This window comes from Salmo salar, chromosome 01 (genome assembly GCF_965601325.2).
Source record: "Salmo salar chromosome 01, fSalSal1, whole genome shotgun sequence".
In the NCBI taxonomy this organism is placed as follows: domain Eukaryota; kingdom Metazoa; phylum Chordata; class Actinopteri; order Salmoniformes; family Salmonidae; genus Salmo; species Salmo salar.
This window is the reverse complement of record NC_138291.1, coordinates 166,365,802-166,391,028: the sequence shown is the minus strand read 5'-3', so window position 1 is coordinate 166,391,028 and position 25,227 is coordinate 166,365,802. Positions and strand designations below refer to the sequence as shown.

Genomic DNA, 25,227 nt, shown 5'->3' with positions numbered 1-25,227 from the left:
AATGTGAAAATTAACAAAGAAATAAAACAAAAAAATAGAAGTAACACAAAATAACACAATAAAATAACAATAACGAGGCAATATACAGATTATATACAAGGAGTAATGGTACCAAGTCAGTGTACTGAGGTACGTGGTAGTTGGGGTGATTGATTGAGGTAATATTTACATGTAGGTTGGGTTAGGTGATTGATTAATTGAAGTACTATGTACATGTAGGTAGGGGGCGAAAAGCAGAACATCCGGGTAACCGTTTAATTAACAGTTCAGCAGTCTTATGGCTTTGGGGTAGAAGCTGTTCACAAGCCTTTTGGTCCCAGACTTGGCGCTCCGGTAACGCTCTGCGGTAGCAGAAAGAACAGACTGTGACTTGGGTGGCTGTAGTCTTTGACGATTTTTCCTCTGACACCGCCTGGTATAGAGGTACTGGATGGCAGGGAGCTGGGCCGTACGCATTACCCTCTGTAGCGCCTTGCGGTCGGATGCCGAGCAGTTGCCATACCAAGAGGTGATGTAGCCAGTCAAGATGCTCTTGATGGTGCAGCTTTAGAACTTTTTGAGGATCTGAGGGCCCATGCCAAAATATTTTCCACCTCCTGAAGGGGAAAAAGGTGTTGTCATGAATGGGGTGTGCTCGGCCCTCCGTTTCCTGTAGTCCACGATCAGCTCCTTTGTCTTGCTGACGTTGAGGGAGAGTTTGATGTCCTGGCACCACATTGACAGGTCTCTGACCTCCCTGTAGGCTGTCTCATTGTAGTCGGTGATCAGGCCTATCACCGTTGTGTCGTCAGCAAACTTAATGATGGTATTGGAGTTGTGTGCAGCCTCGCAGTTGTGGGTGAGTACAGGAAGGGGCTATGCACGCACCTCTGAGGGGCACCCATGTTGAGGGTCAGCGTAGAGGACCGTATTGTTGCCTAACCTCACCACCTGGGGGGCGGCCCACCAGAGGGTCCAGTATCCAATTGCAGAGGGAGGTGTTTAATCCCAGGGTCCTTAGCTTAGTGATGAGCTTAGAGGGCACTGAGCTGTAGTCAATGAACAGCATTCTCACGTAGGCATTATTTTTGTCCAGGTGGGAAAGGGAAGTGTGGAGTGCAATAGAGATTGTTTCATTTGTGAATATGTTGGGGCTCTATGTGAATTGGACTGGGTCCAGCCTTTCAAAGCATTTTATGGCTACAGATGTGAGTGCTACGGGGCAATAGTAATTTAGACAGGTTACCTTGGTGTTCTTGAGCATGAGTACTTTGGTAGACTGCTTGAAACATGTGGGTATTACAGACTGGGTCAGGGAAAGTTTGAAAATGTCAGTGAAGTAACTTGCTAGCTGGTCAGCACATGCTCTGAGTACGCATCCTGCTAATTCGTCTGGCCCTGCGGCCTTGTGAATGTTAACCTTGCTCACATGGGCTATGGAGAGTGTGATCACAGTCGTCAGGAACAGCTGGTGCTCTCATGCATGATTCAGTGTTGATTGCCAGAAGCGAGCATAGAAGGCATTTAGCTCCTCTGGTAGGCTTGCGTCACTGGGCAGCTCGCGGCTGGGTTTCCCTTTGTAGTCCATGATAGTTTGCAAGCCCTGCCACATCCGACAAGTGTCAGAGTAGGATTAGATTTTAGTCCTGTATTGATGTTTTGCCTGTTTAATGGTTCATCGGAGGGCATAGTGGATATCTTATAAGTGTCCAGATTTGTGTCCTGCTCCTTGAAAGTGGAAGCTCTACCATTAGCTCAGTGTGGATGTTGCCTACAATCCATGGCTTCTGGTTAGGATATGTACGTACGGTCACTGTGGGGACTATGTCGTCGATACACTTATTAATTAAGCTGGTGACTGATATGGTAAACTCCTCAATGCCATTGGATGAATGCCGTAGCATATTCCAATCTGTGCTAACAAAACAGTCCTGTAGTTTAGCGTCCGCTTCATCGGACCACTTCCATTTTGAACGCATCCCTGGTACTTCCTGTTTGAGTTTTTGCTTGTAAGCAGGAATTAAGAGGATGGAGTATTGGTCATATTTGCCAAATGGAGCGCAAGGGAGAGCTTTGTATGCGTCTCTGTGTGTAGAGAAGAGGTGACCTAGAGTTTTTTCACCTCTAATTGCACAAGAGACTTGCTGGTAGAAAGGAGGTAAAACGGATTTCAGTTTCCCTGCATTAAAATCCCTGGCCACTTGGAGTGTCATATTTGGGTGAGCATTTTCTTGTTTGCTTATGGCCTTTGTTGTGTCTTTCATTCAATTGAAGACATCATTTATCAAATCATTTCTCTAATTATTATTACGTGATTAAACTAATCATGTAAATGTAATTAACTAGGATGTTGGGGCACCAAGGAAAATCTTCAGATTACAAAGTTATAATTTTCCTAATATAACTCTTCAGATATTTTAATATCTGATCAATTAGTCTTCTAATTTATTAATTATTCTTTACCTCACGTTAGTCTCATTCCAAACATTGTAAATTGTTGGTTATCTGCATGAACCCAGCCTTTACTATGAATCATCCATACACCAATTGTCTTAATCATTTATTTACTAACTAACTAAATAATCACAGAAATGCACAAACAAACAAACAGTAGATATGGTTACAAGGAAATGATAGGGGAGGTTCCCTAGTGGGCTAAGCCGATATGACGGCGTGGTGGACAAAGGGAAGTGGGTGTGGACTGAGAAGGGCGGGAAAGACAAAATAGTCACTACACAGTGGATAATTATTAATTGAAATGCTAAACCTTTGCACATGGATGCTCACTCATTCGGGAATAATTGCAATCAACATATATTTACGCTCAGTGTGTCGTCATGATCTCTGCTGGAATCGTCCGTCTTTCTGTTGGATAGTTCATCCAAGCGTCTCTCTGCTTCCCTGGAGTCTTTCGTGGTTAGAATGGATATTTCAGAGTATCATTCAGAAATGTTCTTATAGAATATATGTTTTGGCCGTTGTTGGTCATCGCATCCCAGGTTAACAATTTCTAGCTGCAGACTAGTAATTAGTATCTAAGATTTGCTCTTATTCTGTCAGGATCAATAGTCTCAGAGTTTAACCATTTCCACCAGTGTAGCCAATGCTCCACATGGTTTGGTTAGGAATTCAACAACCATTACAACCTTAGCTTATACTGAGGTTTTTGTGGTCTAAACTCAACCTTTGCCCCCTCGGTGTCCGAGGTACGCATGGTCTGAAGAGGATTTCTTCAGGTGGGGGTTTTATTCAGAACAGTAGAAAAGGGCTGTCCCATGAGCCAGATCATGTCTGTGCTCATGACTTGACCTTCGCCTCTCCTGAGTCCGTTGGGGAGTTGCAGCGATGACACAAGATCGCAATTGGATATTACGAAATTGGGAAGAAAAAGGAGGTAAAATAAAAACAAAAATTATAATAATAAAAACATTTACCAATGCTTTAAAGTACTACTAAAGTAGTTTTGGGGGTATCTGTACTTTACTTTAGAATGTATATTTTTGACAACGTTTACTTTTACTTCACTACATACCTAAAGAAAATGATGTACTTTTTACTCCATATATTTTACCTGACACCCAAAAGTAATTGTTACATAATGAATGCTTAGTAAGACACAAAAATTGTCAAATTCACACACTTATCAAGAGAACATCTGTCACGTCCTGACCATATACTTAGGTTTTTTTGTATTATATTTGGTCAGGACGTGGCAGTTATGTTTGGTTATGGTATAGTGGGGTTGTGAGTGTTGGGGTAGGTTCTAGGTTAGGTATTTCTATGTGGAGTTTAGTGAGTGTATGTTTGTTTGGTTAATTGGGGTTGGGACTCTCAGTTGAAGGCAGGTGTTGTCTATCTGCCTTTGATTGAGAGTCCCATATAGTGGGGTGTGTTTGTTTGATTTTTGTGGGTAATTGTAATTTTGCACTGTGTTTTGTTTCACCTGTGAAACTGTCACCTTTCTCCTCTGAGTGTTTATTTTGTTTTGTCGTTTCCATCTAAAATAAAGATGATGTGGAACAGTCAACCTGCTGCGTATTGGTCATCGAGTGATTTCGACATATCTTCCGATGAGGGAGAATACGAGGAACGTGACAGAATTACCCACCGACAACGGACCAAGCAGCAGAGGAAGGAGCAGCACAAGGAGAGGCACCAGGAGAAAGGCTATCTGGAGTCATGGACTTGGGAGGAAATCCTGGACGGGAAAGGACCATGGACTCAAGCTGGGGATTATCGCCGCCCACAGTGGGAGATCGAGGCGGCGAGAGCTGAGAGGCGCTGGTATGAGGAGAGGGAGCGCAACGGACACGGGAGGCAGCCCCACAATTTTTTTTGGGGGGGGCACACGGGGAGATTGGCGGAGTCAGGTGGTAGACCTAAGCCAACTCCCCGTGCTTACCGGAAGCAGCGTGGTACTGGTAAGACACCGTGTTATGCTGTGGAGCGCACGGTGTCCCCAGTGCACGTTCAAAGCCCGGTGCGCTACATACCAGCCCCCCGCAAGTGCCATGCGAGTGCAGGCATCGAGCCAGGGCGGATGGTGCCAGCTCAGCGCGTCTGGTCTCCAGTGCGCCTCCTCGGTCCAGGTTATCCTGCGCCGGCGTTGCGCACTGTGTCTCCAGAGCGCTGGGAGGGTCCAGTTCGCCCAATGCCTGCTCTCCGCCCGTGCCGGGCCAAAGTGGGCATTCAGCCTGGAGTGTGGGTAAAGAGTGTCCGTACCAGAACTCCAGTGCTCCCCCACAGCCCGGTTTATCCTGTGCCTCCTCCTCGGACCAGGCCTCCAGTGGGTCTCCCCATCCTGGTTCATCCTGTGCCACCTCCCAGGACCAGGCCTTCAGTGGGTCTCCCCATCCTGGTTCATCCTGTGCCACCTCCCAGGACCAGGCCTCCAGTGGGTCTCCCCATCCTGGTCCGTCCTGTGCCACCTCCTCGGACCAGGCCTCCAGTGGGTCTCCCCATCCTGGTTCATCCTGTGCCACCTCCCAGGACCAGGCCTCCAGTGGGTCTCCCCATCCTGGTCCGTCCTGTGCCACCTCCTCGGACCAGGCCTCCAGTGGGTCTCCCCAGCCTGGTGAGTCCTGTGCCACCTCCCAGGACCAGGCCTCCAGTGGGTCTCCCCATCCTGGTCCGTCCTGTGCCACCTCCTCGGACCAGGCCTCCAGTGGGTCTCCCCATCCTGGTTCATCCTGTGCCACCTCCCAGGACCAGGCCTTCAGTGGGTCTCCCCAGCCTGGTGAGTCCTGTGCCTGTGCCCAGGGCCAGGCATCCATCATGTCTCCCCAGCCTGGTGAATCCTGGGTCAGGGCCGTCGGAGGATCCGACACCGGGGTGCGGCCCAGAGGATCCGACACCGGGGTGCGGACCAGAGTATCCGACAACCTCTTGCGACCCGGGACTGAGGGGAGCTGCCTGTGACCCAGAACCGGGTGAGTCTGGTCACAATTCTAAAATAAAGTTGATTAACTATGACTGTGATGATTCTGCCTACAACCCAGAACCGAAGGAGTCTGCTTACAGCCTGGGACCGACGGAGTCGGCCCACGAACCAGAACCAAAGAAGTCTGCCTACTGTCCTAAGCCCAACAGGTCTGTCTACGGTCTGTTGGACAGCAGGCCAGAACCGGAGCCACCTCCAATAGAGGTGGGTTGGGGAGGGGGGGTGTAGCACTGTGCCGTCGTTGACGGCAGCCACCCTCCCTTCCCTCCCTTTAGTTAGGAGGTTAATTGTGTGTTGTTTTTTTTTGTTTTGTTTTTTTTCTGTTGGTTTTGTGCATTCAGTGTATGCACCTTTAGGGGGGGGTAATGTCACGTCCTGACCATATACTTAGGTTTTTTTGTATTATATTTGGTCAGGACGTGGCAGTTATGTTTGGTTATGGTATAGTGGGGTTGTGAGTGTTGGGGTAGGTTCTAGGTTAGGTATTTCTATGTGGAGTTTAGTGAGTGTATGTTTGTTTGGTTAATTGGGGTTGGGACTCTCAGTTGAAGGCAGGTGTTGTCTATCTGCCTTTGATTGAGAGTCCCATATAGTGGGGTGTGTTTGTTTGATTTTTGTGGGTAATTGTAATTTTGCACTGTGTTTTGTTTCACCTGTGAAACTGTCACCTTTCTCCTCTGAGTGTTTATTTTGTTTTGTCGTTTCCATCTAAAATAAAGATGATGTGGAACAGTCAACCTGCTGCGTATTGGTCATCGAGTGATTTCGACATATCTTCCGATGAGGGAGAATACGAGGAACGTGACAACATCCCTGGTCCTCCCTACTGCCTCTGATCTGGCAGACTCAGTAAACACACTTGTTTTGTTTGTAAATTATGTATGAGTGTTGGAGTGTGCCCCTGGCTATCCATACATTTTTTTAAAGAACATGGTGCCTTCTGGTTTGCCTAATATAAGGAATTTGAAGTGATTTATACTTTTACTTTTGATATTTAAGTATATTTACAACCAAATACTTTTAGACTTTTACTCAAGAAGGATTTGACTGGGTGACTTTCACTTTTACTTTAGTAATTTGTTATTAAGTTATCTTGACTTTTACTCAACTATGACAATTGGGTACTTTTTCCACCACTGCCCAATTCCTCCTGTTTGCACTCTGCCCTGGATTAGTATGGTTTCCCCTTCCCTGTTTTTTCCCAACCTAACTACTCCGCCTTGATCTTCAATGCCTGAATAATAACTATCGGCTGTCCTCTGATGTCCTTATGCCTTCCACTCATTGGGCATCCAATGTACAGTTGAAGTCGGAAGTTTACATACACCTAAGCCAAATACGTTTAAACTCAGTTTTTCACAATTCCTGACATTTAATCCAAGTAAAAATGTCCTGTTTTAGGTCAGTTAGGATCACCACTTTATTTTAAGAATGTGAAATGTCAAAATAATAGTAGAGATTTATTTATTTCAGCTTTTATTTCTTTCATCACATTCCCAGTGGGTCAGAAGTTTACATACACTCAATTAGTATTTTGTAGCATTGCCTTTAAATTGTTTAACTTGAGTCAAACATTTTGGGTAGCCTTCCACAAGCTTTCCACAATAAATTGGGTGAATTGTGGCCCATTCCTCCTGACAGAGCTGGTGTAACTGAGTCAGGTTTGTAGGCCTCCTTGCTTGCACACGCTTTTTCAGTTCTGCCCACAGATTTTCTATAGGAATGAGGTCAGGGCTTTGTGATGACCACTCCAATACCTTGACTTTGTTGTCCTTAAGCCATTTTGCCACAACTTTGGAAGTATGCTTGGGGTCATTGTCCATTTGGAAGACCCATTTGCGACCAAGCTTTAACTTCCTGACTGACGTCTTGAGATGTTGCTTCAATATAGCCACGGAATTTTCCTCTCTCATGCCACCATCTATTTTGTTAAGTGCACCAGTCCCTCCTGCAGCAAAGCACCCCCACAACATGCTTCAAGGTTGGGATGGTGTTCTTCGGCTTGCAAGCCTCCCCCTTTTTCCTCCAAACATAATGATGGTCATTATGGCCAAACAGTTATATTTTTGTTTCATCAGACCAGAGGACATTTCTCCAAAAAATATGATCTTTGTCCCCATGTGCAGTTGCAAACCGTAGTCTGGATTTTTTTATGCCAGTTTTTGAGCAGTGGCTTCTTGCTTGCTGAGCGGCCTTTTGGGTTATGTCGATATAGGACTCGCTTTACTGTGGATATAGCTACTTTAGTACCTGTTTCCTCCAGCATCTTCACAAGGTTCTTTGCTGTTGTTCTGCTAATATCTGACAACTAATATCTGACAACAAGCTAGACTTCCTCCTCTGAACTGAAACTTGCCAACAACCTGGTGATTATTTTTCTCTTAACCAACGTACTACGGGTAAGAATACTGGATTGGATGTATGATGTGGTAGGCACAGCTTGTCCCATGAATTAATCACAAACATTGAGGATTAGCTGATAACTACAAAACAAACATTCTGGATAATATAGAGAATCTGGAACTATTTATTGATCAGCATTTTGATATGCTCAAAAAATAAACAGATACATCCAAGCGAACAAGAGAAGACCTTTCCTTAAGTTCTGCGAGCGAAACGGGAGAAAAGTCAACGTCTAAAATTCCAAACTTAACATTGGAGGGGGACGTTTTTATAACAAAGTCTCCAGAAGATAGAGCATTGCTTACAAGCATGAGCGAGCAGTTAAAAAAACTGGATCTATTGCCTGGGCTACTGGGGGAGGTTGAGGCCTTAAAAACAGGAATGGATTACAGTAATAAAATGATGGAAGAAATACAAGCAGAAAATAAGATATTGAAAACTACCGTGAACTCCCTAAAAGACACTACAGAGAGGCTATGGTATGATAATAAAACAATGAAAGCTGAATTACTTGATCTAAAGTGCAGAAGTATGAGAAATAATATTGCTATAATGGGAATAAAGGAGGATGAAAATTAAAACTATCAGTCAACGGAGGAAAAAGTCAAGGTGTTCATGAAACTGATAGAGTTCAGTGTGTCAAATCGGAGGGCCTGTTGTCCGGACCTCTGGCAGTCTCTATGGGGGTGCCACAGGGTTCAATTCTTGGGCCGACTCTCTACTCTGTATACATCAATGATGTCGCTCTTGCTGCTGGTGAGTCTCTGATCCACCTCTACGCAGACGACACCATTCTGTATACTTCTGGCCCTTCTTTGGACACTGTGTTAACAACCCTCCAGACGAGCTTCAATGCCATACAACTCTCCTTCCGTGGCCTCAAACTGCTCCTAAATACAAGTAAAACTAAATGCATGCTCTTCAACCGATCGCTGCCTGCACCTGCCCGCCTGTCCTGCAACACTACTCTGGACGGTTCTGACTTAGAATATGTGGACAACTACAAATACCTAGGTGTCTGGTTAGACTGTAAACTCTCCTTCCAGACTCACATCGAACATCTCCAATCCAAAGTTAAATCAAGAATTGGCTTCCTATTTCGCAACAAAGCATCCTTCACTCATGCTGCCAAACATACCCTCGTAAAACTGACCATCCTACCGATCCTCGACTTTGGCGATGTCATTTACAAAATAGCCTCCAATACCCTACTCAACAAACTGGATGCAGTCTATCACAGTGCCATCCGTTTTGTCACCAAAGCCCCATATACTACCCACCACTGCGACCTGTACGCTCTCGTTGGCTGGCCTTCGCTTCATAATCGTCGCCAAACCCACTGGCTCCAGGTCATCTAAAAGACCCTGCTAGGTAAAGTCCCCCCTTATCTCCGCTCACTGGTCACCATAGCAGCACCCACCTGTAGCACGCGCTCCAGCAGGTATATCTCTCTGGTCACCCCCAAAGCCAATTCCTCCTTCGGCCGTCTCTCTTTCCAGTTCTCTGCTGCCAATGACTGGAACGAACTACAAAAATCTCTGAAACTGGAAACACTTATCTCCCTCACTAGCTTTAAGCACCAGCTGTCAGAGCAGCTCACAGATCACTGCACCTGTACATAGCGCATCTATAATTTAGCCCAAACAACTACCTCTTCCCCTACTGTATTTATTTATTTTACTTTGCACTTTCTTCTACTACAAATCTACCATGGACTTTTTTTGCCTTTACCTCCCTTATCTCTGTATATATGACTGTATTTTTGTTTTACTCCATGTGTAACTCTGTGTTGTTGTATGTTGTCGAACTGCTTTGCTTTATCTTGGCCAGGTCGCAATTGTAAATGAGACCTTGTTCTCAACTTGCATACCTGGTTAAATAAAGGTGAAATAAATAAATAAATAAAATAAAACGTAATCTCAAGATGACGAACGAACAGGTGGAAACAATTTGGCGGCAGAGCAGAGGGAAGGCCCCGTCCGATCGTAGCTATGCTAACCCACTACAAAATGAAAATTGCCTTCTTATAACAAGGTAGGGAATGGAAGAACACCCCATTCTCTTTTAATGAACAATTTCCTCATGAAATAGTGGAAAGACGACGTGCCCTGTTCCCCTTCGTCTAGTGGTCAATAAATGATATGTAAATAATCAAACGTTCAAGGATTCGAAGATTACAACATGGCTGTGAGTGATAGCTACCTCCTGTTGAAGTAGTCCCCGATACATATTTGCACCGCATTACACAGTACAAATATGGATTCATTGTTTTCTTTACAAAAAAATTTTTTTTGCATGAACAACTTTTCTTTTTGTTTTATTCATGCATTATGGAACCGTGGACTATGTGGATTTAAAATAAGGTTGGATTTATGCTAATGCAGATTGGGTATGATGAACTTATCCTTTTTCTATTTAGGCAATATGGAACTTTGGACTATATGGACGTAATATCAGGTTGTGATTTAGGGGAAGGCAGACCTTTTTTTCTTTATGATTTTTTATGTATTTAATTTGAAGATTGTACATTAGAAATACCAAGGTACTTTTTTTGTTTAATATGATACGTCCTAATTGTAGAGGTCGGGTATATTAAGACTGAAAAGCTGTTATATAGTGTGACCCTTGTTCGCCGATGTGAATCGGAATTTTGGTATTTGGTATTTTATAAGGATCTCCATTAGCAGTTGCAAGAGCAGCAGCTACTCTTCCTGGGGTCCACATAAAACATGAAACATACTACAGAATGACATAGAACATCATTTTACAAGAACAGCTCAAGGACAGAACTACATACATTTTTTAAAAGGCACATGTAGCCTACATATCAATGTATACACACAAACTATCTAGGTTAGAATCATTAGCTTTTAAGATAAAACTGAATAAATATGAATAGATGTATTATAGGGCTAGGATAAAGGATTATATAATTAAAAACCTGCCTAGGTTCTCTATTGGAATAGGCCTATACGATCCTAAAACAATTGGTATTATCCTTTTACATTTAAAAAATATCTCAATATAAAAATGTAAAGGATGATTATTCTTCCGATACACACCGGCAAATGGATGGATGAGGTATTGTCAACAGGGTTGTTGTCTTTAGTGTGTGTGGGCTGGTTAACACTGGGATAAAGTGATTCAAGTTAACGGTATAACTAATACAATAATTGGCTTATGGAAGCACTTCTCTAAGCGAGAGAAAGGTATATTATATATTTCTATATAAGCTATTTATGCTACCTTTTATATTCTTGATCGTAATGATATAGGCCTAGGTGTAAAACAGCTGAGGTGATAGAGCAACGACCCTGGAATAAAAAACATAATGTGTAGGGTGGAGAGAGGGTTGGTTTTACAGGTTTACTCGCTCTGGATTTTCAGTACTGCATGTGTTCTTGGCTGTCGTGCCGTGGCTGTGTCGGAATCGATTGTGAGTTGAACTTGAGTATGCCTTCCCATAAGGGAGTGCCCGGGGTTGGCTTGCAGTCGGCTCCGGCACAGCCATGGCACGATACAACAGGATATAATGTGATGCCCAAGACACATTTTTTCCTTGCGGTCATTAGCGGCTGTTAGAATCTATGTTCCTTTTTCCTTCTTCCTTTTTTTTGTCGGAAAACAACAGGATATAATGAGGACTACATGAAATATGTCTTGCATGTAATGGACATTAAAAAAGGTACTGGTCTTGTGATATATTTAGGTTGTTTTCTCTTCTTTTTTTAATGAACAATTGAATCCAATGAACTGAGAAGGCTAGACTGACATGCTTATAGCCTTGCTAGGACTTTCAAATATGAGCCTGCATGTATAAGATTGTGCTGTTATTATTTATTTAAATATTATCTATTATTGTTACAATTTTCTGACTGTTTTCCATGTTATTTGGTTAGTTCTCTTAGGCATCCTCATAGATAATTATGTTATCATGGGACTGCCCATATTTCCCTCTGGCCAACGCCAATTGGCGGCCAAGGGTTTGCCTTAGGACGCAAAGGTGCATCGTGAGTCAGGGAGATGGTCTGATGGTCTTAGTGACAACAGACCTAGATATAGGGGGAGGTTTTAGTGGGTGAAATATTAGGACAATTGCTTGAAACAATTGAACATTATGGAACATTGAAGGTACCAGGTCTGGTCTTCATAGCAGAGAAAGTACGATTAGAATTTATATATAAACGCCTGGAATACTTTAATTTTGGTGAATCTCTTATACAATGTGTTGAAGTTATGTACAGCAACCCCAGATGTAAAATAGTAAACAATGGTTACTTTTCAGAAAGTATTGAGCTTTTAAGAGGAGTAAAACAAGGCTGTCCTTTGTGGCCATATCTGTTTATTATGGCCATTGAAATGGTAGCTATTAAAATTAGATCCAAGAGGAACATCAAGAGGTTAGAAATCCAGGGGATAAAAACAAAAGTGTCAATGTATGCTGATGACTCTAGTTTTTTTCTTAAGTCCGCAAACTGGATCCCTGCACAGTCTCATTGAAGATCTTGATCACTTTTCTAGCCTCTCTGGATTAAATCCTAATTATGACAAGTGTACCATATTACATATTGGATCGTTAAAAAATACAGTGTTTACACTACCTTGTAGTTTACCAATAAAATGGGTGGATGGTGAAGTAGACATACTTGGTATTCACATCTCAAAAAATATAAATGAACTTACCACAATTAATTTCAAGAAAGTTAGCAAACATGGATATAATTTTGCAACCATGGAGAGGTAAATACTTGTCTATTAATGGAAAAATTACATTGATTAACTCTTTGGTCCTATCACAGTTTACGTACTTACTAAAGGCATTGCCTACTCCAGATTATTTGTTTTTAAAATCATATGAGCAATAAATATTTTATTTAATTTGGAATGCTAAGCCAGACAAAATTAAACGTGCCTATTTATATAATGAATATGAGTTTGGGGGGCTAAAATTATAAAATATTAAAGCTTTAAACCTCTCACTAAAAGCTTCACTCACCCAAAAATTACACTTAAACCCCAAAATGGTTCTCCAGTAGATTATTAAGAAAAACTCATCCTTTGTTCAAAATAGCTTTTATGCCTTTATACAGATTAAAACTTCTAATTTCCGACTAATTGAAAATTAAATTTTCAAGAGAATGCTATATATATGGGGCATACAACAGTCTCAGCTCTGTAGATTTTGTTGCGAAGAGACAGAATAAATAGATCACTTATTCTGGTATTGCCCCTACGTAGCTTGTTTCTGGTCACAGGTTCAGGAATCGTTAAAAAAATCACAACATGCATCCACAACAGGTTAAAATGAACCTTACAAATAGCAGTGTTGTGTGATCTGGAAAGCCATAGCCAGTCAATAAATTATAATAATACTCATAGGAAAGGTTTTCGTCTTTAGCTCACAATTTGTGGATAATATACGATTAGAAAGATTAAAAATGTTGTGAAACAGGACAATTGTCACGTCCTGACCAGCAGATGGAGCTTTTGTAGTAGTTTGGGGGTCAGGACGTGGCAGTCTTGTGTGTCTTGTGACTCCTGATCAGGAACAGCTGGGAATCGTTGTTCCTGATTAGGAGTCATATATGTAGGAGTTGTTTGTCACTGGGGTTTGTGGGTGGTTGTACTTGCACTGCGTTTTGTATGCCTGTAAGACTGTCACTGTTGTGTTTATTGTTTATTCAGTGGATGCTTTACTCCTTTTTTTGAAAATTAAAATATGAGTATCCATATTCCCGCTGCGCCTTGGTCCTCCTTTCAACAGCACGAAGGATTTTGTGACAACAATTGAAAAATATATGGCACATGGAAACCAAACAAGGGTGGTCTATGGTGATACTGTAGGTGGGATAGGCTGACAGTGGCTGAGGATTGGGATTAAATAGTTTGTTTGGTAATGTATTGTTGTTATATATAAAAGTACCTGTCACGGTTGTCGTAAGGAGGAGCGGACCAAAGTGCAGCGTGTGTCGTTCCACATTTTATTTACACTGTGCAACTATGCAATACATAAATAAACTGAATGACAAAAACAACAAACTGTGACGCAGAGGTGAAAACATACACTGACTCAAAGATAATCTCCCACAAACCCAGGTGAAAAAAACCTACATAAGTATGATCTCCAATTAGAGACAACGAGGACCAGCTGCCTCTAATTGGAGATCATCCCAAACAAAACCAACATAGAAATACAAAGCTAGAACATGAACATAGAAATCGAAAACATAGAAGAAGAAAAAACCTGTCACGCCCTGACCTACTCTACCCTAGAAAATAACATCTTTCTATGGTCAGGACGTGACAGTACCATGTATGTAAAATGTATATGTAAAATGTATGTATATGTAGAAAAAAAGCTGTAAAAAAAACTAAGATATTTGTCCTCCGTGGAGGGGTGAAAATATATATATTTTTTTAAATATATATTTACAAAAGAATTGCAACTCCCGCTGGTTTTGGCTACCTATGTCACCCTCACTCCACCAGCCGTGGTGGCGGCCTAGCTGTACTGTGCAACTCCAAAATCAAATAACTAAACTGTCTTACTGTCTCCTCATTTGAATACATTGCTTACAATTTATCTTGCTCCATGATCACTATCCTTGTATACTGTCCTCCTAAATCTAATGAATAATTCCTGTCTGAACTGCTCACCGTTGCGGTCCCACTCTCCCCCCGCTTACTGTTGCTTGGTAATATTAATATTCACGTGGACTCTAACTCAAAACTTACCTCTTTCCTACTTACCTATTTCATTGCTGTTCTGGACTGTTTCAATATTACCAACAATTTTCCCACTCATATCAAGGGACACATACTTGATCTTGTTGGAGACTATCTGACTTGAGCCCATTTTATTCTGTTTATAATTGTATAATTAGCCTGCCAGTAGTGATTTTCGTGTTATGGGTTAGATGGAATGATACACATGATACACATACTGTATGTGCATTGTATTTGGGCAGAGAGCAAGGATTTACATTTACATTTACATTTAAGTCATTTAGCAGACGCTCTTATCCAGAGCGACTTACAAATTGGTGCATTCACCTTATAATATCCAGTGGAACAACCACTTTACAATAGTGCATCTAAATCTTTTAAGGGGGGGGTTAGAAGGATTACTTTATCCTATCCCAGTTTTCCTTGAAGAGGTGGGGTTTCAGATGTTTCCATATGGGTTGAATAGAAGCCATACTCTGTAAAACATACAAGTCAAAACTGTAACTAGGCCACTCAGGAACATTAAATGTCGGCTTGGTAAGCAACTTTAGTGTATATTTGGCCTTGTGTTTTAGGTTATTGTCCTGCTGAAAGGTGAATTTGTCTCCCAGCCTCTGTTGAAAAGCAGACTGAACAAGGTTTTCCTCTAGGATTTTCCATGTATTTTTATCCCCCCCAAAAAACTCCCTAGTCCTTGCCTGACAAGCATACTCATCAATGGCAGTCAATACCGTTTAAGATGAGGGAGGACTTTTTTTAAATGAGCATGGCCTTACTTCTATTACAGCATATTGGTTGACTGTCATTCATATTCCATTCACCCAGCTCAATGTAACATCGATAGGTTTAGGCTAATACATGATACTAAAATGTTCCCTATACCCATCATGGAGGTTGCTACAACCTAGCTACGAATGAAAGTTTACAACCTAGGTGCACAGGTCAAGAGGATTTTTTTTGTAGTCAAGGTGACAGACAGTGACACATTCAATACTGCCTTGCATACTATTGCCTGCATCTAGCTGATCTAGGGTGTATTCATTAGTCCAACAGTTGCAAACAAGAGTTTTTATTGGACAAATTCAGGTATGTTCATCCCAGTTTTGCTTCCGTTTAAGAAATGTTTTTCAACAGAATTGGCGGAATGAATATACCCCTGATCACCACAAACACAGTTCACTTTCATAGCAGCCATACGCAAACAGCATGATAATTTGCTCATTGTATAATTCCTTCTCAGATCTACGTGCTCTCCTCTTCTCACTTTTTCCCATCCCTTGTGGACTTCCGTGCACTACAACAGCTGTCTGTGACCAGGCGAAAAAACCTTTCCAAGCCAAACCTTCATACCATAACCACTAACCACTACACACAGCCTAACTCGTCACCACCTTTAGCTAATTTCATAGTCAACATAGCTAGCTACAAGAACTAATGCCTTAGTAAACACGCTACAATTATGCAGTACAGTGTAGAGAAAGCCGTTTAGCAGTTACACCGGCAGGCCCCAGTGGCAATAAATTTAAAAAACCAAAAGCTTACTTTGACTTGGAAAAGTTCCCATGTTAGATAACCATAGCCAGCTAGCTAACATAGCATCCCTCTCTATTTGACACCGGTGTTTGATTGGGCTAAACTAGCCAGCTGCATTCGCTAGCTAGGTAAGTGAAAGTGAGAAAAAAAGGAAATATAGCTCTCTCTATCTCTCTCTTTCTATTGCTGCTCCTTCATTTTTGAAGTAATGAATTTGTTAACTGTTCAAATATTGTCTTTCTCACTCTTTAAGTCAAATACCCACCAAATTCTCTGCACCGCAGTGATAGCTAGCTGTAGCTTATGCTGTTTTAATTCTTTGAATCTTTGATTGGGTCGACAAAGTGTCAGTTCATACTGCAAGTGCTCTGATAGGTTGGAGGACGTCCTCCAGAAGTTGTCCTAATTACTGTGTAAGTTTGAAAGGGGGTGAGAAACATGAGCCTCCAAGGTTTTGTATTGAAATTAACATACCCAGAGGAAGATGGAAACTAGCTGTCCATCCGGCTACACCATGGTGCTACCTCATCAAATCAATATGAATAGAATGCTGTTGATTGCTGTTGAGGCTACTGTAGACCTTCATTGCAAAACAATGTGTTTTAATCAATCATTTGAAGACGTGAAAATATTTAGTATAGTTTTATCTTAAAAGGATAACTTTATTGTTTCACTATATTTATTTTTCTGAAATTCACTGAGGATTTTCCTCCCCTTCTTCCCCTGAGGAGCCTCCACTGACACCCATAACATAATTCAGCCACCACCATGCTTGAAAATAGAAGAGTGGCACTCAGTGATGTGTTGTATTGGATTTCTCATGAACACGATGGTGTTCTCCGTTTTTCACTACGACCCCCACAAGTGTCACAGGACTCATCTGAAGGTAACCCATACAAACAAATGGAAGTATAGAGGTAGTTTTGTGCCCAAAAAAATAAGGGGTTAAATATGTGTCCAAAAAATATGCAGTTGAAGTCGGAAGTTTACATACACCTTGGCCAAATACATTTAAACTCAGTTTTTCACAATTCCTGACATTTAATTCAAGTAAAAATTCCCTGTCTTACTTAGGATCACCACTTTATTTTAAGAATGTGAAATGTCAGAATAATAGCAGAAAGAATGATTTATTTCAGCTTTTATTTCTTTCATCACATTCCCAGTGGGTCAGAAGCTTACATGCAATCAATTAGTATTTGGTAGCATTGCCTTTAAATTGTTTAACTTGAGTCAAACATTTTGGGTAGCCTTCCACAAGTTTCCCACAATAAGTTGGGTGAATTTTGGCCCATTCCTCCTGACAGAGCTGGTGTAACTGAGTCAGGTTTGTAGGCCTCCTTGCTTGCACACACTTTTTCAGTTCTGCCCACAGATTTTCTATAGGATTGAGGTCAGGGCTTTGTGATGGCCACTCCAAAACCTTGACTATGTTGTCCTTCAGCCATTTTGCCACAACTTTGGGAGTATGTTTGGGGTCATTGTCCATTTGGAAGACCCATTTGCGACCAAGCTTTACCTTCCTGACTGATGTCTTGAGATGTTGCTTCAATATATCCACAGAATGTTTCTTTCTCATGATGCCATCTATTTTGTAAAGTGCACCTGTCCCTCCTGCAGCAAAGCACCCCCACAACATGATGCTGCCACCCCTGTGCTTCACTGTTGGGATGGTGTTCTTCAGCTTGCAAGCCTCCCCCTTTTTCCTACAAACATAACGATGGTCATTATGCCCAAAAGGTCCTGTTTTTGTTTCATCTGACCAGAGGACATATCTCCAAAAAGTACAATCTTTGTCCCCATGTACAGTTGCAAACATAGTCTAGCTTTTTTATGGCGGTTTTGAAGCAGTGGCTTTTTCCTTGCTGAGCGGCCTTTCAGGTTATGTCGCTATAGGACTTGTTTTACTGTGGATATAGCTACTTTTGTACCCGTTTCCTCCAGCAACTTCACAAGGTCCTTTGCTGTTCTGCTGGGATTGATTTGCACTTTTCGCACCAAAGTACGTTCATCTCTAGGAGACAGGACGCGTCTCCTTCCTGAGCGGTATGACGGCTGCGTGGTCCCATGGTGTTTATACTTGCGTACTATTGTTTGTACAGATGAACTTGGTACCTTCAGGCGTTTGGAAATTGCTCCCAAGGATGAACCAGACTTGTGGAGGTCTACAATTTTTTTTCTGAGGTCTTGGCTGATTTCTTTTGATTTTCCCATGATGTCAAGCACAGAGGCACTGAGTTTGAAGGTAAGCCTTGAAATACATCCTCCAATTGACTCAAATTATGTAAATTAGCCTATCAGAAGCTTCTAAAGCCATGACATCATTTTCTGGAATTTTCCAAACTGTTTAAAGACAAAGTCACCTTAGTGTATGTAAACTTTAGACCTACTGGAATTGTGATACAGTGAATTATAAGTGAAATAATATGTCTGTAAACATTGTTGGAAAAATTACTTGTGTCATGCACAAAGTAGATGTCCTAACCGACTTACCAAAACTATAGTTTGTTAACAAGTAATTTGTGGAGTGGTTGAAAACCGAGTTTTAATGACTCTAACCTAAGTGTATGTAAACTTCCGACTTCAACTGTATTTCCTGAGCTTTCTTATCTCTTAGATATAGGACAAACATTTGAAAACCTTATTCCTTATGATTAATTTTTTGACTATCTTTTTTGGTCATTTATGAATGTGTAACTCAATGTCCTAGAATTCTAAATTAAATAGCTAAATGACCATCTTAAAGCAATGCCATATGTTAGCTTAGTCCAAGCAACTTATTATGTGACTTGTTAAGCAAATTTACAATTCCTTAGATCTCATGGCTTGGTTTTTGCTCAGACATGCACTGTCAACTGTGGGACCTTATGTAGACAGGTTTGTGCCTTTCCAAATGATGTCCAATCAATTTAATGTACCACAGGTGGACTCCTATCAAGTTGTAGAAACATCTCAAGGATGGTCAATGGAGGCAGGATGCACCAGAGCTCAATTTCGAGTCTCAAAGCAAAGGGTCTGAATAATTATGTAAATGAGGTATTTCTGTTTTATTTTTTTATAAACATTTCAAAAAAACTGTTTTTGCATTTTCATTATGGGGTATTGTTTGGGGGGAAATGATTTAATACATTTAAGAATAAGGCTGTAACGTAACAAAATGTGGAAAAAGTAAAGGGGTCTGAATACTTTCCAAATCCACTGTACAATATACGTTACCAGACCCGGACTGAGTGATTGCTGACCCTGGAGTTCCCTTTAATCTCCACTGAGTTAAGTTAATTTGCCTTCAAAATGTTTGCCTCTCGTGGAATGATCCATCTCCAAAAGTCCTTAAATTTCATGGATTTGGTCCCTCTGGGGCAGAGCTCTCCAACCCTGTTCCTGGAGAGCTACCATCCTGTAGGTTTTCGCTCCAATCCTAATCTAACCTGATATTAATAATTAGCTAGTTGATAAACTGAATCAGGTTAGTTACAACTGGGGTTAGAGTGAAATCCTACAGGAGGATAGCTCTCCAGGAACAGGGCTGGAAAGCCCTGCTCTAGGCAATTTTTTTAACCTTTATTTAACTAGGCAAGTCAGTTAAGAAGAAATTCTTATTTTCAATGACGGCCTAGGAACAACGTTCTGCCCCTGAACTGCCTTGTTCAGGGGCAGAACGACAGATTTGTACCTTGTCAGGATTTGAACTTGCAACCTTTCGGTTACTAGTCCAACGCTGCCGTCCCAATTCAGGCGGATGCTTTTTTACTGTGTTTGTTTCATATCACTGTGTTTTGTTTTTCGTGTTTGCTTTCCATGTATTGTGTAAATGATGTGTATATATACACTGAACAAAAATCTAAACGCAACATGTAACAATTTCAAAGATTTTACTGAGTTACAGTTCATATGAGGAAATCAGTCAATTTAAATAAATTCTTTAGGCCCTAATCTATGGATTTCACATGACTGGAAATACAGATATGCATCTGTTGGTCAAATATTCCTTAAAAGAAATGGGCCTCTCAATTGGCCTGAGGATCTAGTCACGATATTTCTGTGCTTTCAAATTGCCATCCATAAAATGCAATTGTATTTGTTGTCCGTAGCATATGCCTGCCCATACCATAACCCCACCTCCACCATGGGGCACTCTGTTCACAACGTCAGCAATATGCTCACCCACATGATGCCATACACGTGTTCTACGGTTGGACGTACTGCCAAATTCTCTAAAACGATGTTGGAGGCGGCTTATGGTAGAGAAATTAACATTCAATTGTCTGGCAACAGCTCTGGTGGACATTCCTGCAGTCAGCATGTCAATTGCACACAACATCAAAACTTGAGACATCTGTGGCGTTGTATTGTGTGACAAAACTGCACATTTTAAAGTGGACTTTCATTGTCCCCAGCTCAAGGTGCACCTGTGTAATAATCATGCTGTATCAGCTGCTTGATATGCCACCACTATCAGGTGGATGGATTATCTTGGCAATGGAGAAATGCTCACTAACAGGGAGGTAAACAAATTTGTGCACATAATTTGAGAGAAACAAGTTTTTTGAGCATAAACAACATTTCTGGGATCATTTATTTCAGCTCATGAAACATGGGACCAACACTTTACATGTTGCGTTTATATTTTTGTTCATTGTAGATACTAATTATATACTATAATTGTGGTTAAACTAGGGTTGAGCAGGAGTGTGGACATGAAGCTAGGGTTAGGGTTAGGGTTGTGGTTGAGGCTAGGATTAGGGTTGAGCCAGAGTGTGGACATTAAGCTTGGGTTGGTGTTGTGGTTGAGGCTAGGGTTAGGGTTAAGAGGCCTTTGAACACAAACCTGTTATGATGTTGTCCACCAGGGTAGTTGGCATGCAGAAGATGCCCACCAGTAGGTCACTGATGGCCAGGTTGAGTATAAAGAGGTTGGTGACCGTCCTCATGTTCTTGCTCCGCAACACAATGAAACACACAACACCATTCCCCACCATGCACACCAGGAAAATGAGCAGGTAAGACACAATGAAGACTACCACCACCGAGGGCTTGTGGAGGTAGAGGTCCACGTAGGTGATGTTCTGTTGGTAGTATGGGTATGGCGGGTGCAGGAGGTCCCTGGATGAGTTGAAGAAAGTGGTGTTCCAGTCTTCTGTGCTGTTGGAGCTGATGGCATCCAGAGTGTGCGTCATGGTGGAATCTGAGGACAGAGATGGCGAGAGAGAGAGAGAGAGAGAGAGAGAGAGAGAGAGAGAAAGGAGAGGAGATACGGTAGTTTTGGGGCCTTGAAGGCACTTTCCATTGACATACAGTGCACCTAATGTGAATAATCTTCTAATGTGTACATAGTGTGTGTGTGTGTGTGTGTGTGTGTGTGTGTGTGTGTGTGTGTGTGTGTGTGTGTGTGTGTGTGTGTGTGTGTGTGTGTGTGTGTGTGTGTGTGTGTGTGTGTGTGTGTGTGTGTGTGTGCAAGAGTGGATGGGTGGAGGTGGAACCTTTCCATTCACATCAATAAGATTTCAATTACCATGACCGTGTGCTGAGACCTTGTTAGAAACATCCCCTTGACAAAGTCATCCAATCAAGAGAGCCCATACTTAGACAGGTTAGAGCCTTTACAATACCTAGGTAATAACAGGCAACACCACACTCACAGGAAGTGGATATTGATTGGTTATTACGTATAAAACACAACATAGTCTCCAGAAATCCATAAGAACCATTTTTCTGCCTTGATGATTGTGTGATGATTCAGTCAACTATATGCCATCTCTCACACACTCACTCACTCAAACACACACTCAAACACAGATGACAAAAGCATGAGCGAAGTGAAAAATGTCAAGGTATTTTTGCTAGTGATTATATTCTGCTGGTGTGCTGGTACCCTGCTGAGCACCATGGCATCAAAACGTTATTCATCAATCACACCAGCTCTGCCTCAAAAACGGTCAAAGTTTCTCCTCAACTGGAGAGAATAACTATTGATGTCAAGCTCCTTCCTCTCTGAAGTTTCGAACCTGCCAATGATTGATAAGTGGCCTAAGCTCCTTTGGGCTTTTGTTATTTAACTTTCACATGTGACAGAATTGACAGAATTGACAAGATGTTTTGAAGTCCGAAGTACAGTAAGCGAGGAATTTTAATTGGATGGAGAACAAATTCCACCAACGTGGGAAATGAACAGCTCATTTGCAGGGTCAGTGCACCTGCAGCACCTCATAACTCAAACTACAGGTGAGAGATCTGCTGATAAAATGTACTCTAGTAATCATTCTGAATTCCAATCAGCATATTCTCCAGGGATGTCTCCTGGGCAGATCTGGGACCAGATGTTCAATCCCAGTGCTAGGCACTTGTTTTCATTTTAAGCCTTTCCCAAACCTGTAACCCTTAACTCAACCACTCGGAATTAATGCCTAAACTTAAGTGTAACCCTATCCCTAACCTTAACCCAGTGGTGTAATGGAGATATACGCAGGTATACGTAGGCGCAGCAATGTACACACGGCGGTAGGCCTACGCGTGAACGTTCCAAAATGCAATTGCAAATGTGCATGCGAGCGGTTTCATGGACAGAGATGGAAATATCCGTTAGAAATTTAGAAAGAGGGGGTATTTAAAGATGCAACAACTATCATGGGTTGCTAATATGATTAGGATAATGCCTTTGGCTGCTAGACAATGAAAGAAAGTTAAAAGAAAACCATTAGAACAGGAGATTATGGCTATGGGCTATTTTGAAGCAAGGCAAGACATGACTCATAATATCAAGTAAACCGTCCAGGTGTCAAACAATTAAGGAACAGGACAAATATAGCGACACTAATGATAGACCTGAATGTTTTCTGGTAGATGGAAAGGCTTTCCCAAAAACGCCCCTTTTAAATGTTAACTAGCTACAAAGTGGCCTATGCCTACCTGTCAGAATATAATTTGCATCAATCCAGTGGCCATTTCTTTTGCAAACTCCTTCTCATGTTCAATAGAAACACTGCTAATCAAACAACAGTGCTAGGTGCCTGCACAATTGAACTAAATGATTAAATAAAAATATAGAGAATTCTTAGATTTTTTCAGAGACCTCAAAACTGGTCTGCTGATGTTGTTCACCATTGTCATGGTATTATAACATACAATTGTGTTGTATTTCTGTTAAAAAAAAGTGTGACTGAAAAAAATGGGGGGGAAATCGGAAATCTGAATTTCTGACTCAGTTTAAAGCCTACATTTTCTGTTTCAATAGTAGGCCTACTATTAATCTACTTGCACAGTACAGCTTGGGTTGGCCTGACTGTGAAAGACCAATTTGTGATTTGTTTTATTTTAGGTCATTCAGATTGTGTCACTCTTTCTCAGGGGCTGGGCCCCCGAGTGGCGCAGCAGTCTAAGGTGCTGCACCTCAGTGCAAGAGGCATCACTACAGTCCCTGGTTCAATTCCAGGCTGTATCACAGTCGGCTGCGCAAAATTGGCCCTGCGTGTCCGGGTTTGGCTGGGGTGTGTTCCTAGCTGACTTGCCCGGTTAAATAAATAAATAAATAAATAAATTATAATTCTCATAGAATGGTTCACACAGGGAGCCTTTCCTTCGCTGGACAGGCCGTTTGGAAATGTTTTGGCATAATTAGAGTATACTGACAGCTTGACTGACAACTATGATATGGCACCACATGGCATAATTAAAACGTCAAGCCATGGCGTAATTTTGTGACAGCTAAGATATGGCACCACAATGTCCAGCCATGGCGTAATTATGTTGCTGCACGGGTTGGCGTTTTATTTGGGGATTAGGTTGTCTGTAAACCTCTTCAACCTCCAGTCAACAACTAGACAAAACCAAGACCAAGATATTAAGGTAAACAAGCAGGATGACTGAGCAGAAGTAAGTCACCCTCCCTCTGCACGTATACAGAATGTCTGATGTGAACAAATCAAGAGAGATTTCATTTCAGAACCTTGGACAGCGGGATAGCGGCGTTCCGAGGTTCCAACCTTCAGCACCACAGGTCAATGGATAACGACAATTATGGAAATAATTCAAATTCTACTCATGTAGATGTTAATATTCAATATGTAATGAAATGTCCATATTTAATTACATTCACATAAACTCAATTTCAGTTCCTGAACTAGGTAACTATAAACTAAATTGAATTGTGCCAATCTCTAGCATCATTTGCTCAACTCTGCAAGAGTTGAGCAAATGACAGGAATATTTTAATTTGCAGTTGCAATCAAGCACGGTCAACAATTAGGTTGATTATTGACCACGGGACGGAAGTCGTTCTCTTGCTTTGAAGAGACGAGGCAATCTGTATGCATTTCAAATGAAATAAAGGCAAAGTCTTTTTCAATTGGTAGGCTAATGCATTGATGATTGATCATTATTTTCTAACATACTTCATGTAATTCTTAAGCGATTACAATTTCTGCTCACACTCACTCCTAAAATATGCTTTTGTTGTATTAACCTAACAGTGTAGATTTTGTTTTATTATTCAATCAGCAAATCCTTAAAAAAAGAAAAACAACAAAGATCTTACCTTGAGTAACTTGAAAAAGATGTCCAATGTATATTTCCTTCCAAAATGTGAATATGGAAGACTCAAAAATCCAAAGAGATGTATGTGCGCCACTTGTTAATAAGAAAGCATTGCTGTGAAGATGCTCCGTAGCCTACATCGCAACGACCTAGAGGACAGACACGGACAGAGTGCTGTTGCTCCACGCGCTTTGACACAAATAGCTAAATCCACTAACAAGCGCAAGATACATTGAATGGGGTGGGAGGAGGCGCGGATCGCGGGTAAGTAAAGTGCGTGCCACCCAACGCCCCACTGTTTCTCGCGCAACAAAAGGTTGCCCAAAGAGGGAATTATAGAGGAGAGCAAAGGTGACGAGATCTCAGCAACTGCGTGGGTGGTGGTGGTGCTGTAATTCAATTAAATGTCTCCAATTAAAATGCAATTGCCATATCTAGTGGCATACAAGAGCAAAAACAGTAAATATCGACTTTTTGACATCTCACAGTATCTGTCTTCGAGTTCATGCTTATTGCTCTGTATGGATTTTAATCCATAAAACAGATGTGATAAGGATTTATCCAGAGCTTTTAAAAGGGAGCTCTAGCCAAGCCTTGAGCTGGTGGAGGTTGAAGTG

General features: G+C 41.6%; 1 protein-coding gene across 1 annotated transcript in view; it reads right to left on the bottom strand.

Annotated features, from left to right (window-relative positions):
• LOC106569496 (neuropeptide FF receptor 2) overlaps positions 1-24,856 on the bottom strand; it is a 30,053-nt gene extending 5,197 nt beyond the window's left edge. The window contains exons 1-2 of the mRNA XM_082955940.1: positions 24,612-24,856; positions 20,910-21,266 (exon numbers count right to left, since the gene is read on the bottom strand). Coding sequence (XP_082812066.1) covers positions 20,910-21,258 — 349 coding nt within the window. The 5' untranslated portion in view covers positions 21,259-21,266; positions 24,612-24,856. The remainder of the gene's footprint in view (positions 1-20,909; positions 21,267-24,611) is intronic.
• Positions 24,857-25,227: the final 371 nt, after the last annotated feature.